The sequence below is a fragment of the Schistosoma haematobium genome, chromosome 1 (genome assembly GCF_000699445.3).
Source record: "Schistosoma haematobium chromosome 1, whole genome shotgun sequence".
Lineage (NCBI taxonomy): Eukaryota > Metazoa > Platyhelminthes > Trematoda > Strigeidida > Schistosomatidae > Schistosoma > Schistosoma haematobium.
This window is the reverse complement of record NC_067196.1, coordinates 77159466-77173801: the sequence shown is the minus strand read 5'-3', so window position 1 is coordinate 77173801 and position 14336 is coordinate 77159466. Positions and strand designations below refer to the sequence as shown.

The 14336-nt window shown below is 36.5% G+C and overlaps 1 protein-coding gene across 1 annotated transcript; it reads right to left on the bottom strand.

The window, feature by feature from the left end:
- Nucleotides 1–4550: 4550 nt before the first annotated feature.
- On the bottom strand, nucleotides 4551–14336 carry MS3_00002154 (uncharacterized protein). Its single transcript, XM_051209729.1, has 4 exons — nucleotides 14204–14336; nucleotides 9336–9479; nucleotides 6926–7267; nucleotides 4551–4942 (listed from the first exon to the last, which is right to left on the bottom strand). Exons 2-4 carry the CDS (start codon nucleotides 9453–9455, stop codon nucleotides 4841–4843), a joined length of 564 nt encoding a protein of 187 aa, XP_051075186.1. The 5' UTR covers nucleotides 9456–9479; nucleotides 14204–14336; the 3' UTR covers nucleotides 4551–4840.

Sequence of the window (14336 nt, the reverse complement as noted above, 5' to 3'; positions counted from 1 at the left end):
TAATATACAGTAATATTTATATGCATTATATATGCATTATTAAACCAATCAAGGCAGTTTATAATTCAGTGATAACAGTGCGATAAATTACATAAATAAAACTAATGAGTAAAGAGTACAAATTGATAGTGCGATTACAGGTGTAGTAGTTGTGATAAGAATTATAAAAGCTTGTATCCAAGTCTCATAGTGGAAATTAAGTCAGTAACTTGAAAAATAGACACTGAGATAGCATTCATAAAAACTATAAGATTATGAAATAAGTTTCCAGATGACTGGACAATGAATCGTATATTTGGGAAAACCAAAGGTGGAAGGGGGTGAAGAAAAATAAACGAACATAGAGTATAGAAAATAATTTAGAAATCATTTACTAAGTTTGTTTACTTATTTATTGAAGGCACTTATGATTAAGTAGTAGCTCAGGAGAGCAGTTGTACTGACCTAGTTAAAATTTTGATTAGTCCTCCCAGAATGTCTATCCAGGACCAACGACCTTCAGCTAGCCGATGACAAGATAGCAGTGGGTTAACAACCTAGAATAACGTATAATGACTACTGATCCAGGATGAAGTTTCCTATGCTTGCCCGTAAAATAGTTAGAATAGAACACAACACTGTGAGCAAGTAACCTCTAATTACACAATTCGAATTTATGAATTACTCGTACAATAATATACGGTAAATTACTGACTATACATCAACACAATTAAGAAATTACAATATGTGCATAAATATGTCACAAGTCGAAGTGGACTGGATGAAAGTGTTACGTCCTTGATAAGTCTACCCACTTTTGGTGCTAAGGGCAACTTGCCTAATCTAGATTAAGACCTTGACGCGATAAGCTGACCGGCTTAACCTTGATGGTTAGTATGCGTGAGTTAGAAGTGGGTTAGAGATGAAAACTGTTCTATCACCTGATTGGCTGACAAGCACGTGAGTGAGAGTAGACAAGTCAGCTGGAACACTACTCGACTTATTCCCGATTAGTGTAAAAGAGTAAGTGAAAAAATAGATGACAAACCTGACCACAACGTACAATGATTAGGAAAATACAATAATGTTCAAAACTAGAGATTAGCGTAGAAAATAGAGTACCAAATAATTAGGGGAATACAAAAATATAGTAATTTTAATATTTAGAAATTATATAACAAAAATATAAGCAATGACACCAGGTAGGACAGTTCCAAAAGTTCATCTGTGCTTAATATTTATAATGATTAAGCATTTATACTTTTAATAAAATAATCATTATCATTTCAATGAATTACCATACTTAAGTTCATATAAAGATGACAAATGGATGCTGAGCATGAACAAAGTAGTAGTTTTTGCTCGCATTGTCATTCATGCGTAATAATTGACTTTGATATAGGAAAGACCAAGACAATGTTGATCCGTAGTCGACGCCTCGTTTGGTGTGCTAAGAGAACCTCTTTTCATTAGGAGTTTTAACAAAAATATTCCTTTTAAGTCCAGTTGTTTGCTTTAGGACTCCATTTGTTAATTAGAACTATTTAGTGACAAAAATACACATTGCAGGATTTCTAAACATTGCAAATATTACATTCCTAACATCTACAAACATATACACAATTATATTACGATTATTTGGTGGATAAGCCATGGTAGAATAGCTTTTGCATTTTCAATATGACATAACAATCGTTTATCGGATAATCTAAATTTTTCATCGTCAAATTTCATAATCAATCAAGTGTAAACCTGATTTCAAAGACTCTCCAAACATGTCACGATTATTTTCCAACTACCTTTCACAATTGTTATTCTTAATAAGATATCGATTCTAACGTCTAACACCTTTGCTACTTATAAATGAAAAAATGAATATCTGTTAAACATAATTATTAAAAATCTAGTAGTCTATAACGGCAAATAATCCATATTTTATGATAGATGTAGGGCAACTGTTTAAAGTTGATTGTGAAAATTATTTCAAATTTATATTGAGCAATACGTGAAATGAAACAATGTCCGAAACCCACAACTGGTTTTCCATGTCTAAATCTAAAATAGGTCAGCATATCTACGAAATAAACTAATTATAAATAAAAGACACATTATGTAAAGTTCACTCATGTAGAATATCACAAAAATTATTAAGTTGGTGTACTCCAAATTTGCACGCCATAGATAATATCCATACTGATCAGTAAGAGTGAAAATACTACAAAAATCTGAAAAATGTTTAAAAGGTCACCGGTAATTTATTGGTATTCCCATACCGCGAAGAAAACAAACTTCTCTTCGTGTCAGTAAATCGTCCGTGCTGAACTAGAAAAACTACAGATTTCCTAAGTGCCAGCACAATATGCGGACAACTGTAGACACATATTTGACTGGAAAAATGTTGAATTCTTGGATAGAGGGAACACTAATATCACCGGAGAAATTTAAGCTTGACACTCAAGTCAATCAGCGATCAACAACACACATCGAAGTCGATCCAATTCACCAACTAATCACGAAAATCATGGAGAAACATAGGACCACGAAGTAGATTAAAGGGAGATAGAATAAAAATAAAGATATGCAATGACAGGCTAGAGGTCAATAACTGCCTGTGATAATCGAGAGGAAAAGTAGTGAGTCATGTGTGGTGCAATTCGAACACTTCAATCTTGCCAGACGTTTGTGCTGATAATGTAGTTCAGAATATAAATGAAAGCTTCATGACCAAACGATCCAAACCGGAAAACAAAACCACCCAAGTTGGTGGTTGCGTATCTCTTTCCATAGTTACGTCAGCAAAAAGTAATAAGTCTGACGATACCTGTTGTGGAAGATCGTTTGTACAAATCAAAAAATGAAGAGGTCCTAGTGCTGAACCCTAAGGGACAACAATAAGACGTTCCATACCCTGGGAGAAAGTGAAGTTATGGTTTTAATTCACGTTAGTGAATAACAGAATGGAACAAGTCAAATAAGATGATGTTTTTGAATATATACATATATACTTCACACATCCGTTACCACATACAGATGGTAAGGGAAAAGAAGCGGATTGGGGAAGACCAACATGCTTACTCCATTTCATCAAACTTACTTACGCTTGTTATGCCTCATGAAGCATAGGCAGCTGACAAGGACTCCCCACCCAAACCTGTCTAGAGCTCTTTTCTAGATGTCCTCAAGTGCTATTTACTCTCATGATGTCTGTCTTCGATTTCCGACGCAATGTGTTCTTTGGTTTTTCTCTTTTCACTTTAGGGCTTGCCTCCTGATGCGGTTGAACGAGTTCCGCAATGTGAGCCCTACCCAAATCCAGTGTCTGTTTCTGACTTCCTCTTCAGCTGAAAGTTGGTTTGTTCTCTCCCACAGTAGGTTGTTACTGATAGTGTCTGTCCGATGGACCTGGAGTATTTGCATAGACAACTGTTTATAAATATCCACACCTCGATTATGACTGTAGTAGTTCCCAGCTCCATAAGATAGAGCATCTTTGCGTTACCTCTACGTCTCACTTCGGTGTTTCAGCTGGCATGCTGTCTAATTTTGATGTCTTTCCAACCCTGGTTTGCTTGATTGTCATGCGGATTTCTTCTATTGTTGGTAGAGTGAGAGCTGTACGAAGGTCTTTGCGTGATGCTTCAATCTTGTTGGGTTCAGTGAGGCTCGCCTATTCATCTTGGAAGCCACCAGGTGATGACCTGAAGCTATGTCAGCTCCTCTCCTGGTTCTCACGTATTCCATTGACCTTCTGAACATCTTAGTGATGCAAATATGATCCTTCTGATTATGTGTAGTGTAATTCGGTGAGATCTATGTAGTTTGTGTATGTGCTTAAGGGCGAATATTGTGCAGCCAATAACCATTCTGTTGGATGCACATAAATTTGCGAATCCCTCACCATTCTCGTTCCTTTCTTCTAGTCAGTCCACGTCGTCTCATGACATCTTCATACCCGGTGTTGTCCACACCGACTTTGGCGTTCAGATCTCTCATCAGGATGATCAGGTCCCTTCTTGGGTATTTCTCCACGACCGACTGAAGCCTCTCGTAAAACTGATCTTTATCTTCTTCACTACTATCATTGGTGGACGCATGACACTGGATAACATTCATTGTGATTATCTCCTTCTTTGCTTTGAAGGATGCTTTGATGAATCAGAAACCATGAAATTCCCATTCTATAAGATCTTCACGTGCTTCTTTGGACAGCATTATTGCAACCTTCTGCGTGTGCGGAGCATTTTCTTCTTCGTGCGCAGAGTAGAGCAGTATCTCTCTCGAAGCTAATGTTTTCTGTCCAGCGTGTATCCGATGGGTTTCACTGATTTAGAGCACCGCTAGGTTATATCTTCTCATTTTCGCAGCAATTTGATAACTCGTATACCATTTCCTAAGTATGGATATGAATTTTTTTCATCTACATATAACACGAGTTGATTTATACACATTCTTCTACCTGTACTATACATTAGTTACCGAAATATCTCTATGCACGGTACACCTACTTGATTTAATAGTAGACAATTGCAAGACGATTATCAAATAAATAATTCAAATTTCTCAAGTTTCAATCTTACACAAGCTTATTTATTTTCCTAATATTCCAAAATAGTAAATCAAAGCCCAAAGCTATTGATCCACGTTTTTCAAATATTGATTCTTCTCTATCCAAAACAGTATACGATTTTACGCTGATTTTATAACGAAATAAATACAAATCTTCACTCAGATTAATCATACCACCAGTTCACCAGGAATAGGAATGAGAAATGATGTTAGGAAATTTTTTTAATAAGAAATAATAAATGTCAACCAGAATAGTTAATCTCTTTCATAGTTTTCTTTTTGGTTAGAAGAAAGCTTACAAGTAGATATCCCATTTTGAAATAAATTTTTGAGATGAATCTGTATCTGATTTACCAGGTGGTAAAAGGTGACTTGTTTGACTCGAAGCCGTAGAATTCTGAAATTGGAATGGCAAACAAAATAGAGTTGTATGTGATAATTTTAAGCAAATGTGGCTTGAAGATAAATAACAGCAGTTGAGATGATTTAGCTGGTATAACAAAAATAAACAGTACTGAGGTTAGTAGGAGCTATTTGTAATTGACTGTCTAGACTGTAAGGATGATGTAATGACTTAAAATTGCTAGATGTCTACATTGCATTTGTTTAATAAATATTATTACGTACAATGTCCCAGCAAGAATTAGTGCTCAAAAGAAATTTTACTCCATTTGAGGTATTTAATTATGGTGTAAACTAGTAGTATAGTGGTCGAAATTGATTTTCTCTAGGTGGATGATTCTTTACCTGCTGGTAGTCATTTTGGTGAACTTGAATGGATTAATGAGTGGAATTATGAACCAAGTGTGCAAAACAACGTATCACGTGAAATACAGAACAGCCTTTTTAGAAGTAATTCACTATCCAGGACATTGGATATGAGACTGATATGTGGTAGTGAAATTAAAGCATGATTGGTCTTTGAGCATAGACAGACAGATACAGAATATGTGATTTCTTTTCCTCTCATTGATTTTTACTCCGGACTCACTGAATGTGACTGGCTTTTTATTTTGGATCGTGAATCGTGGATCTGATATAATGTGATCAGTCGTATTATTGTATTAATGTATTGTTGTTGTATGCTTGAGAGGGAGAAATATATTTTAAACCATTCGGCTAACGGTACAACTCGTTTGTCTATGCCGATGTAGTTAGAAGTGGGTCGGACCTGGGGTTTAGAGGCTAAAAGTTAAACACCTTAACCATTAAGCCGCCGCAAAACAGTCTACTTATATTCTATATCAATCCACTTTGTGACGATAAATCTAGGTCAATCATACAATTATCCAAGTGTGAGTTGTAACTATATGATACACAAAATTCATAGCGCAAACCTTTTAATCTTAAGACCAGACGTAGGATGTTAAAAAAAGTGTATTTTGGATGTCGAAATCATGCGACATTGTAAGAAGTATATAAAAACATTTTTTTACTTTCTAAACAAATAATTGGCTGACCTGAATAATGGGTACTTGTAGATCTGATTGAAGTTATGCTTTCCAATGTTTAGTAAGTGCACATAGATGACAACTGCGTATACGACAATTCAGGAGTGAAAACTAGATTACTGAAACTGATTACAGATATACGAAAGAGGACTTTCAGGTCATCAACCATGAGAATCTTACATTTAACGTTGAGTTAGAATACGTGCATAGAGCTAGAGAATATAATAACTAACTAAAAACAAACTCATGAACACTTTATTGTTTTCACTAATCGACTGACTAATATCGAGTTACAGTGTAAACCACTTATATATCGATACGACTGGTTAACTGAATGTTTTAACGCTCTTTATTTTTTTAACAACAAACTGAATATTATTGAGATTCAAGCTGGGAAGTAGTAAAATCAAACCTAGATGTCAGAATTTTTGTTCAAACAATAAACAGTGATATGTTGATTATTTCGACTTTTACTTCTTAGATAGATTAGTTGAATCATTTCGAACAATTAGAGTAGCATAGACCATTCTCCGCACATTGAATACAAAATATTTTCGGATGTTAGTTTTAAAATCATTTGATAGACTTTTTGCAAGGGTCCCCTTTAGAAATTCATTTTACCGAACAATCGAACCTCTTTGTTGACTGTAGATCTCATTCAGATTAGTTGGATTCTATAAAGTACACTATTAAATGTCTTTTATAAAAAACTGGGATAAGAATGAAAATCTAGGCACCGTTCGATACCTTAAGGGACTACTTATGAGGAAAATAAATTTTTTCACAACATTAAACTTGTAATAAAAATAATAACCATCAGTATTATGTCAAGGCAAAATGCAGCATGAAATTCGATCACAATTGCATACATTACGACTAACACTGAAAAGAGATGTGTTGTAACTAAAGATATTCATAAGAATATTTACCGGTATTAAGATATCTTTTTGGTTACTGGTGTTCATCTTCGTTTGAGAACCAGAGGGTTTCGAATATGGATATAAGCGGTAGGAGATTTCCTGAGACTCTACTAACAGACACTTGTTAGAATCAGTAGTATCAATGTTTTGAACCGAGGTTATGTCATCTTTGGACATGGAATTTTTCGTTGGCATAGTTTTTCCGGGCAAATCCATATTTGAACTCCATTGCAATGCTCTTGGATGATTTAGTATCCCATATTTATACAAATTCATTTGACGAAGAACACCTTGTCTATTTAATTTCTGTGCAACTTTACGACATTCTTGAGCAACTCCTTCTGCGAAAACCTTGGATTCAAATAAATTATTGATGAAGCAAATTTAATGTATTTTTAAGGACGAAAATCCATTGAAGAGCTAATGAGAATAAGAAATTCTTAGATAAGTCTCTTCCAGTTCTCGTAAGCAGCCACGGATAATTAATTACAGGTTATTAAAATTTGATTAGTCCCCAATGGCTTTCAGTAGTCCACCAACAAGGGTGACTCAACAGTGAAAAACAAATTGTAAATATGTACTGTTTCAAGTCAGCAACTTCTGTAGAAACTTCAAATGAGAATAACGGACATTCATAGTTGTAGAATAAACAGTAGATATCTTTTTACGGACGCTTTCCGCCGTTGTAAATTTAGACGACACTTAAAAGCCTTATATATATATATATATATATATATATATATATATATATATAAGAGAGAGAGAGAGAGAGAGAGTCGAACTAATTTGAAGTTGAACACTAATGAATTGGTTGCTTATGTTGAGGACGTTAGATCCCCAGAACTCACTTTAAAAAAGACCTAATTTTGTAATTTTAGAAAATTTGAATTTCTTTGTTTTCGCGCCAAAATCGCTCTATTCACCTTCATTTCGTATTTCCTACTTGGGAGAATCTTAAATGCTATTGGTCTGTCGTGTCTTTTAGTATGCTATTCTGTAACTTCCCCTAAGGACGGTTTTGTGCTGTATATATACGTTTTGATTTGTGTTTGTTGTTATCGCTCGTTTCTGGCTGTTTGCGGAATATACTTTCCCATTCCAAGCTTGGACTTCTTCCTCTAGTTGGCGGGGCTGGAACGCATCGAATAGCTAGCTTATTGGTTTTCGGTTACCGAGTCTTTGTTCCGTTTGCAGTCTAAGTGAACTCGTAACCACTTCAAACCTAGCAGTTTAATTGACCTATGGAATGCAGTCTGCTAGGTGAATAAGCTGTCTTTTAAAACCCATGTGCATAAAAGTGAGAAGGCATGTCCAGTCGAAAAGTCAGAACTATCTGTGAGATATTCAAATTCAAGAAAGAAAGAGAACAGTAATAGAATTACTAAAATAGATAATCAATTCAGTAGCATCATCTCTAGGACGAAACCACTAACATTTAACATGAACCAACAAGTTCACGTTAGTTATTTCCACTATTCAGTTTAGTAGTGGCATCATTGAGACTAATTACATGTTGTAGAAACTGACTGTATGTGGTAGAAGCAGATGATCTGGATTGTGTGCAACATGTGAACCGTATATTATACCCTTTAGAAACAACACATAAAACATCGCAAACTGACTTTTCAAGATATTCGGAGTTACTTTGACATGACGAATTCAGAAGTATAGAAACCGGAGAGCCTTTCAACAAGAAAATCGAGACAACAAGGGAAAATTGAGCTTTTTCAAATTGACTTAACAATAATGTTATCAAACGTCTTTTAATATTTCTGGGACTCAATGAGATGTAAATTACAAGCGTTAAACCTCGAAGTGGGACGTTGACTAGTGTACGGAAAGGTTATAAAGGCGTTCAAGGTAATTAAAACAAGATATAGAAGCAATCAATTAATTAACAGAGTATTCGTTTGAACGACGTACGGATGTGAGAGCCTCCTCCGTATTTGTGGTTAATGATGGAATGTGTTAGATTCTCTAACTCAGAGTGGGTAAATAAATTTGTTCTTCTTGAGCACAAGCACTAAGAATTATATTATCCCATAAGTCAATTCTCTACTTGATCTGCTCACCTATTCCTGTCAATCTTTTCAAAACCTATTTTTTCTTGTTATTGTTTCTTGCTACGCTATTCGAAGAATATTTATATAAATTCATATACATTTGTACCATATCATGCACATTAGCTTGCGAGGCTAGTGAAATCCGAAAATTATTGGAAATGATAATTAATGACCCTAATGAAAAAGTGCTTGCAAGCAGATATTAAGCAAACATTTGAATTTGCATAAGGGGTCACGGTAATTCCCGTAAAATAAAGAACTTGAAAAGCTCCAGAATAAATCATAATTGCGACAAATTATGTAACCTTCGTGAGAGAAATGGATGTAAGTTCATTTGATAGGAAATAAAATCTGACCTTTAAAACTGACTGCTTGCAAGAGCAAACTTTGCAAACCCAGGTTTTCGACTTTATACGATGATGAACTTGGAAAGTGCAACACTCCGAGCAGCACAATACCCAGAAGGGAACGGGCATGACACAAACTTCCCTCTAATAGTCCTGAAGCATATAATAAACAACATAAATTAGTTGAAAAAGGTTTGTTAACTAATGACTTGAAAAGCGAAACTTCTGTTACGTTGCAGTTACATACAGTGGATATTTGAGTGTCTAAAAAAGTAAACTTATTTACCAGGTCTTCGGGTGCGCCCCACACTAAGTACAAGGGCTAATTATATCGCCTGACTGCCCAAACCGAAGTAGGTAGGGCTGGATTTAGACTTGGGACTAAGCGACTGAAAGTTTACACACCGAAAAGTGATGTGTATTGTAAGTAAGTCAATAGGAAGTATAAGGATGTCATATTGGTTTCAGATTACGATATATTAGTTGGTTATCTATTCGTACATATTTACGGTTCATATTATATTTCTTGTATCAGTTTTGTAAATAATTTAAAAAACGTTGTTGAATGATTCAACCTATTTCCGACTGAGCTGACGTGATAGTCAAGTCATTTAGGACATAGGGCATACAGGATATTATAAGCAATTCTGATTTCGTGAATGTGTCATTAGGTAAGCAAAGATCTAGATACTTTTAATGTATTTATTTATTTAGATACATAAAGATTGGTACAAGGAGGCACCAAATATATATGCGCCACACTTCGTTATTCGATTTGTATGAAAGCTGGAATGTTGTCCGGCGCCCAAACTGAAGCAGGCGGTTTCCTTAGGGAGCCGCACCGAACCTTGGTCTAGAAGTTTAATCCACAAAGCAGTGGAACAACGTCAGAAGATGAAGACCCATGGCAGCCAGTAACCAACAATGGGTTCATACTCCAATTGTTCCCTCAGAATCCTGGAACCCATGTGCACCATTGGTTTGGAATCAGGGATTTCCAACTCTCCTTGGTGGATCCTCTATATCCGTCAACTCGGTTATAGTACTGGATATTTGCTTTTCGTCCTATCAATTTCGTAAATAACACTCACTCCGTGAGGCAGTAAGTAGAAATCCCATGACAGAGGCTATATACGCGTGGCCATATGAGAGCATTTCGAGAGGAAGAGAGGACTCTCCTAACCCTCGCCCGTACCAGGGCATTTGGGGGCGTTTTGATATAACAGATATTTAAGGGTCGTTTTAAAGTTAATTAATGGCAAAGATACTAAAGCGAAAAAAGTGGTTCTGTCACTTGTGAACTACTACGGAAGTGTCCCTAGCCAAGGAAATGTTGTCTAATCAACCTGGAAACCTCAGATATCTAGTTCCTTTCTTTCCAATAATAAAAAGGCGCCTCATAGCGGCACTTCCCTAGATTTTTACAGTTGCTTTCTCTCCAAACTCGCCTATAATATTCTGAAATTGAATTCGGCAAATTATTCCATTGGTTTAAACATATACCATCCTACGAAAAATATGCCAAAACAAGCAGGAATACAAAGATTTTGAAAACTGTATACTGTTTACACCAGTTATACCTTTGAATGTAAGGACAGAAGTAGCTAAAGCAACGGAGGAGGTCCTACAGGCCTGTCGTGGATGTTCTGTTTATTAACCTGCTATTCCCAAGGTGTTTGTGACTACATTTCGGCTATTTTTGGTTCAACGTAAACACAGACAACTCAACAATCAGGCTAGTTTGTTGGATATAAGATGTCACGTTAATTGTTAACAAGCTTTTTACCTTTTACAACGAATAGAAAACCTCTAATAATCTCCATAATTGTATCGCTTTTATCTCTCTGAAGATGATCGGTTGACGGGATATTCTCAAAAATCCCAAAAATCAACCGAATCGAGTAGAAGTGTAATTTTGAGACGAGGTGATCGAAACTGAGAACGTGACTATTACGTTTTAGCGCACAACTTAGAAGTCACATATATAGGGTAACAAAATACTTTATTACATTGTTCTAAAGATTAAAAATGATAAAGGAAAACTATTGTTGTTCATATAGAATAAAAGTAGTAGTTAGATATGTTAAATGCCCAATTCTGTTCCGGTAGATTGCACGTTACAGATCAGTCGACTTACTATAAATCCTAACAATAAACCTTTAGTCCTGAAACAAACCTTAATCAGGTTGCATTATAATTTATGGACAATGAATACCGGATTTTTTGCACAAAATTCACTCATTCATGAGGCTACAGAGAAGTTATGCACTATAAATAGTGTCAGTGATGGAAATTCCAAGCGCGAATACATAACCCTGAAAAGGAACAATGTGAGGAACCTTGAATATCTATTTGGGTCTTTTTAGGGCTCCAAGAAGAGCAATCTATGTATAGAAAATTACTGGAGTCGTCTAGCACAACAACTATCAGTACGTCCATAGACACAACAAATGTCCATTGATCACTTTCGCCACTCCCAACGATCGTTTCGACTATGTTCATCTTGATTTAGTAGGACCCTTACCTCTTAACGTGTACAGACCGTTTAACTTGATGGCCAGAAGCATTACCCATCAAGGGCATTACTTCTGAAACAGTGGTACGCGTCTTCGTCGAACGATGTACAGTAAACATCGGCTGCCCTTCAACTATCACCACAAACCGTGGGCGCCAGTTCGAATCTAGACTATTCCGTTGTCTGACTACACGATTAGGAATCAAACGATTTCAAACAACCGCCTACCACCCCACAAGCTAACGGATTGGTAGGACGATTTCGCCAACAGCTGAAAGCATCACTCTCAGCTGCAAACGTTCCACAGTGAACCGACGCTATTCCACTCGTTCTACTCGGTATTCGCAATGCAGTGTAAGTTGACGCTGGATACACTGAAGCTCAAGTCGTTTATGGAACAACACTCCTACTTCAAGAAGAATTTGTGGATCCTTCATTTTCGTCAACGAATATGGATGTAAACTCTTACGCCAGCAGGCTTACAAACGCGATGAGTTCAGTTAAACCTGTTTCCACGTGACCAGCTAACTGATGTTTTCTTTTAACCTGCGTTACGACAAAATACACATGTTTTCGTACGACGCGACCCATTACAACGACTATGAAATGGCATACAGAGGACCCTTCAAAGTCTTTCATCAGAAACCTAAATACTACATCATCGATAAGAACGGAACTATCGATAACATCAGCATCAATCGTCTCAAAGCCGTGTGTTTAAAAGGAAACCCTAGTCGTTTTGATCTTCCTTCAGTATAATCGAAAGACAAGAGTCTCACAATTACGATACATTACCCGACAATCAGCAACCTCGACGACACTTTGGTGGTACCTGACAACCGATTAAAAGCAGCGTGCTCTGGAAGAGTAAGGTTTTCAGAACACCTAAGCGATTACTATACGTAAGACACTACATATTATTTTGTTTCGTCTCGATTTATTTTTTACCACTGTCAAGAAAACAAGCTATTTTTAATATGCTTATATATACTGTTATTATTCCAAGAAGACAGTTTTTGTTGCTAATATGCGCATATTTTTCAAGAATAAAACCAAAATATTATTCTACGAAAATCGTTTTTGCGCAATTGCATGTCTACGAAACGCATGTATATAAGTTTTTTTTCTTTTTTTCGCCCATTTTGTGTCCTTATGCACGTACGAGTGTAGTTCGACGTGCACTCACATATCCTTTTTTTCAGGACGGTTAAGAGATGTAAAACTTAAAAAACCTTACGATGATTCAAAATTTTTATTTTGCCTTTTTATCGATGTATTATACCACATGGTCCCTTCGTTGTTCACGACTGACTGACATGGTCGATTATATTAAGGAAAGACAACTAGATGCCGCTGGAGAGCCCGTTGGGCTTAAACATCTGACCGGCCATGTCTTACGGACACTACTATCCCATCAGAGGGGGGAGTGAGTTGTAGCGGCAAATAAATCCCCAGAATAAATAGTTCCGTAAGTCTTCGACATTGATGCTGACTCCATTAGTTTTACTGGGAATAAGAGTAAGTGAAGCGGCCTGTACTAATTCTTACGATTCAAGATGTTGCAGACTAAATACAGCCCTAAATATAATAAAGATGCCACAGATATTCGGTTTGACAACGCTGTTACACTTGCCTCTTTTATAATCGCAATACGCCAACCCAGTCAAATCAGAGGTCAAAAATAAAGGGGTTTGAAGATAGATTTGGGAATGTACCGACATGTCAAGAAGCGTTTTGTTTACGCTGGTCAACAGTTGCAATCGATGCACAGCACAGTGTATCCAAGCGGGTACATGTTTAACCGAAATCTGATGTGAATGCGTGACCGAGCGCATGTAGCCAGAGTGTGTCCAGTAAAACTGAAGAAGTCAGCATCAATATCGAAGACTTACAGAACTATTTATTTTGGACACTTACGTACCTCTACGAGGAAATGAACTACAACGAAGAAGTCTTGATTCATGAGATAATAAATCATTTATCCACATTCGCCGTTCTCTGATTGGGTAAAACGCATGATAGCCCTAGCTAGGGCGAAAAGTAGGCAAATCCGCGGATATTTAGGCGAAAAGTCGGTTATTTATCGACAAAGCGGGTAAAAAAGGGAAATCCGCATTATTTCCCCCGGACAGGCGAAAAAGGCGACATTCTGGCGCGTTTTCCCCTTTATTTCCCCTTTCGCCACCAAAGCATTAACCCCTTTATTTCCCCTTAGTTCGTCTTTATTTCCCCTTTTTTGGTTGTTTGGGAGGTCGCTCAGCAGCACACATCGTACTTAACAGAGTGATTGCAGGGTATACCCTGCAATACCTATAGGTATTAGATCATTAATGAACCATTGAAAGTATCAAAATATGCTTGCCTTTAAAATTAGAAACTTTGATTTACAGGATCTGGTAAAAAAAAATACTATATATAACACCAATCAATCAAAAGGACCGCGAAAAACGCTGGTCCTGAGATAACCTTTAGTAGCGCAGGTATTGTATTTTCGC